The following is a 5,037-nucleotide window of genomic DNA, read 5'->3' as shown; positions in this document are numbered from 1 at the left end:
GCATGGAGATATAAATAATTAGGAAAACTAAGAAAACCAATACTTTGAACAACTATGGAAAAAAATTTTCAGTTTACTCTCAATACAGGAATGCGCAATCATGCCCTCCGTGGCCTTATACCCCATATAAGAACAGTGTTGTCTGCGATGGTTGAAAGTACAAATTGTCTGAATAAGACATTAATCTGACGCATATATCATTTATGGCAAAAAAATGTGGCATTTTTAAAAAAATGATTGTAATATTCTATGCGATTAATCTGGTAAGAACATAGTTAATAAAAAGACGACTTAGCTCAATTAAAAGAAAAAAGCTGAGAACCCAGTAGTTGTCTTATTTATGTACGATAACTCAATATATTTTGATTTTAAGTGCAAGTAAAATAGTTGTGATACTTAGTGTAAATTTCAAAAAAAAGTTCTTTGTACTAGGAACGTATAAGACTGTTCTATAATCTTAGAACAAAAACAAAATTTTGAAGTATGAATCAGAGTTATATTTAGTAATATTCAGTTAGTATTTTTTAAATTGTGATACTTTGTTTTGATCCTCGAATTCCAAAAATTACATCAGCCCTTATAGCAAGAAAGGGTAATGTTATCAGTAATTTCTTTACATTATTCGACAAATGTGTCATCAGCTTGTCTAAACTTATAGACAGCTCACAAAGATTTCCAACTATTATTTGTTCATTTTTTATCTTCATGAATAAGCTCAGTACTACAAACACTTCAACATATTTTACCTAGAATTGTAGATTAAAAATAGATTTTTAAACAAAACACAATTACTTAATTCTTTTACTTTTAGCATTTTTTATTTCTTTCACTTGGATATTAAATTATTGAAAACTATTGACACTTTTAACTGTCTATACTTCAACAGCTGGCTCACTCTTTAAACGAAAACGAATATACAAGATGTCGTCAGAGCGGAATCCTGCCTCGACTCCTTCTAAATCACACTGATCGGGAACGCCAACCGTCATTGTAGCTTCGTTTAGTTGAATTTTTTTAGTACCATGAACTAATATCGATTTACCTTTGACCTAAACGAAAAAAATTTTGTTTTAATTGACAAGTATAGACAGTTGGATAAAGAATGTAATAAAAAATTTTCTATTAACTACGACAAAACTGGTTAAAATCACTTTACGATATAATTAGATTATATAAAAAATAGTTTTGGGGCATAATCGTGCTGGCTTAGTTTGTTATTGAACAAACAGTGAAAATTGATCAGATTTTTCTTTCTTATTTTACATGTAATTTTTTGGGGGCATTATATATTAAACAGTATCTTAGTAAAACTTATTTTTTTAATTAATTGTCTTCCAAAGGATGCTGGTAAGATTGTCTCAGTCAATTCATCGCAAACTGATAGCAAAAAAAAGTGCAAAAAGTGCTATTTAAAATAAGAATATTACAGTTTGGTAGATCTTCCTTATTAAAGTAACATTTCTTTGAAATTTAATTTTTCGTACTTTTCTGAGGAATCGTTAACCATATTTAATGATTTTTATCTACGATTAAAAATGATATTACGAAACAATTAATTTTTCAAAATTAATTCTCTGTTCCTTAAACTTATAGCAGAGCTAGATGAAAGTTTTAAGATAATTTTTTCTAAAGATACCAAGAACTGTAACATTTTTTCTACTCCTAGAGTATTAAAAATTCTTCACGGACTTTTTCTACTTAATTTTAGGATAACCCATGCAAAACATAAAGCGCTTAAAAAATTAATAAGGAGAAAAAGAAAGAAAATTTTTTTGATACTTACAGTGACCTTAATTGTGTTCTTGTCGAATTCAGCACAATCCAATTCCTGCTGGCAGACCTTTTTCTGCAAAAACACAATTTCGTTCAATTTTGAAAAAACATCTTAGAAAAATTTAATTATAAAAACGCAATTGCCAAATGCACATACTTTATCGCTGACACGTAAAGAACAGTAATCTTTGCTATGTTTTAGGTCCAATTGCCTCAACTCTTCAGTGGCATTGCTGGAATAGGTAATAAAATGAGAGTCACGGCCACAAAAAGAGGCGTCATACTCCTCCCATGCTCTCTCATTAATCTTAAAGGCCGCTATTGCCCTCTCATCATCGGACATTTTCCTACAAATACTATTATGTAACTGCGTAGGTGCTAGATTAGAAAAGTCTCACGAGCAACTAACGAACAACGAAATAGTTTCCAATATTTCTGCTGTACGTGTCGCTTTCATGACATCACTGTCGTTTATAACTGATACCTATTGATATCTTGCTCACTCAAAATTTCTGTAAACAACTTTATTAATGATACTTGCTAGTATGCGCTTAGGTAGGTGCTTTGTTGTAGATAAATGTTTAATAAACTTTCTTTGAATATGTTTCATACAACTATTTTTTGTAAAAAAAGGCTTAAATGACGTTACTCTACGTCATACCTTTCATAATTACTGTTGGGAGATTTGCACACGTAGAAAAAACTTACAGGAATGTTTACCGTAGAAGCATCGGTAATCCTGTGATAATTTGTCATTACCTAAATTTTTACCGTAGATGTTCATAAATTTTTACCGTAGTTTACAGTAACTTTTATGGTAACTTTAAAATTGATCCAAAAATCACTATAATTTTTACTGTACGGCCACGGTAAAATTTCCCCTGAAAGAGTATATATAGCTATAGGCTGCATCAGGGTCACGTTGGCTGGAGGGGAAGGCCGAGCACCTGATCAGTTGTCTGCTAAAGCGTGGACTAACCTACAAATTGTAAACCTGTGTGGATATCCGCATTAATAGAATTAGTACTTAACGCACTTAACAAATTTTTGGACACATAATGCAGTACTCCTTCGCTTATAGCCATTCATAAAAGATACCCGTACTTTCATCTATACGTTGATTTTAGTAATACAGATGTTATGTCTATCTCGTTCTCTCATACGGGTTATATAGCCCACTACATCAGAAACATCTTGTCAGCCCTTTCCTACAGCGCACGTGATCCTGCAGCCTATAGCTGTATGCACTTTCAGGGAAAATTTTATTGTTGCCGCACAGTAAAAATTATAGTGAATTTTTGATGAATTTTACAGTACCCATAAAAATTACTGTAAACTACTGTAAAAATTCATGAACATCTACGGTAAAAATTTACGTAATGACATATTATTACAGAATTACCGTTGCTTTTACGGTAAAATATCCTGTAACTCTTTTCTGTGCGTATAAAAATAGTTACCATGAGTTATCTCACGTACGTGTGAGTGTCGAAATAAAGGGGAATCTCGTTGAAATCGTCAATTTGATCAGAAGCTACCTCAGCGTAATGGTTTCTTATGTTCTTTGCTATCAAATTTTTTTACCATATCTCTTGAAACTGCTCCGACAACGAGAAATCTGGTCTTAGCAGTAGAGATAAATTTTTGATGGACGTACACTAACACAATTTTTCAAAGATAACACTGCAACAAACGAGGAGAAGCTTTATCTCTTTGGTGAAAGTGATCAATGTCAGGGTGGCTATACTATACATGAAAAAAAGGGACAAAAAAGTGTCACGCTATACTCTATTCTTTGAAAATTTTGGTCAAAACAGTTAAAATAATTAAGTAGCAGATAACAGCATGTCTTTTGCATGCATTTCATAAAAAAACTCTTCTAGCTGTTGACTTATAATCAATGTAATACCCAACAGTGCAAGAAGAATTGAATCAGATGCCATAACGCGTGGGTATGTCTACACGTCCTCATAAAATGCTAATTTTCTATAAATTCTATATATATAGTTTGAACACTCGTGAATGAAACATTACAAGAAGCCAAAAATATCTAAAGCTTGCTGGTGTAGGGAAAAAAGGTACTTGGTCGAGCTTGCGTTAACTTCAGTGGGGTAGGAGAAAAAAAGCTCGTGAGTCAAAGTAGATTGGTCGTCGAATTTAAAGAGTAGCAGCAAAAGTGGCTTTTATTTGCTGCGAGTAAATACGCGGCCTCACTAAACATTGTAATTGGTGGGAGCAATGGACTTCAATACTCTATGAGTTTGGAGTAGTGGTGGTGGTGTTAGTTACGATTTCGGGGATGGCTCAATGTATTATTCACTTTGTGCTGAAGTATTGATATTAAAAACCTTTAACGAATATATTGATTTTTTCTATAGAACATTTTTTGTAGTGCGCAGAGAATCATAAAGAAGTTTAAGTAGCATCGAAAAAATACAATGATTTCTTTCAATTTTATTTTAAAGAATCTCAAATAGTGCTTGTATTCATGTACTAAAAATTTGCAAACAATGATATCAAATCAGCTTTTGTATAAATCACTGATTGGTCTAAAATTATCTACAACCTATACTTCTTGGACATACAATTCAATTTAAAAATTATAAGAGTGTTATCTTTATCGGCAAAAAAAAACAAAAAAAAGATTAGTACCCTGAAAAAAGGCTAAAGTAAGAGTTGTAATATTAGCTAATTCGTTATTAAAATACTGCAGTTAAGTTAAAAAAACTATAAGCTTACTAAAAATTCATTGGATTAAGCATACTCGTGACCTTTAAAATTGTTAAACTTGTTGTGACAACTATCATAATAAAAATTTTGACCTGATCAATATTGTATACCTTATTATTAATTTTGTAGAAATGATATAAAAGTTTATTGTTATGAAAATAAATGGTGATACTTTTTAAGAAGCATATCTAACAATTTATGAAAAGTAAATAGTCCTACAGCATTTCGGTTCTTTCGGTCTATTGGTTTGTGGTAATGTATTTTTTATATTTTCTATCAAATAATATTATAAGGGCTAATCACAAAATTATAGACAACAGCATTTTATCCACAAAAAAAAAAAAATCGGTCGTGGGACCCACGATAAAAGTGAAAATTCAAGTATTAATTATTGAACTCATTTTATACAGAAAACTATATGAGAAGCCATTATATGTGTTATTGCTACGAGTTAATTAAGTAAGTTTCTTTTAATAACTTGAAACAAGTAAAAAAAATTTCGTATTTAAAATGGCTAAAAATCATGTTTTCATC

At 31.1% G+C, this 5,037-nt stretch overlaps 1 protein-coding gene across 1 annotated transcript; it reads right to left on the bottom strand.

Moving 5' to 3' along the window:
* Positions 1-872: 872 nt before the first annotated feature.
* Positions 873-2,157, bottom strand: LOC149375439 (uncharacterized). Its single transcript, XM_089589117.1, has 3 exons — positions 1,931-2,157; positions 1,784-1,846; positions 873-1,049 (listed from the first exon to the last, which is right to left on the bottom strand). The coding sequence occupies exons 1-3, from the start codon at positions 2,114-2,116 to the stop codon at positions 873-875; spliced, it is 426 nt and encodes a 141-aa protein (XP_089445243.1). The 5' UTR covers positions 2,117-2,157.
* Between the last annotated feature and the right edge of the window lie 2,880 nt (positions 2,158-5,037).

The sequence above is a fragment of the Copidosoma floridanum genome, unplaced genomic scaffold, assembly GCF_036245765.1.
Source record: "Copidosoma floridanum isolate Cflo_tuat_1 unplaced genomic scaffold, Cflo_Japanese_pri ptg000007l, whole genome shotgun sequence".
Taxonomy (NCBI): Eukaryota; Metazoa; Arthropoda; class Insecta; order Hymenoptera; family Encyrtidae; genus Copidosoma; species Copidosoma floridanum.
Note: the sequence above shows the minus strand (reverse complement) of the source record. Positions and strands in the feature narration are given on the sequence as shown.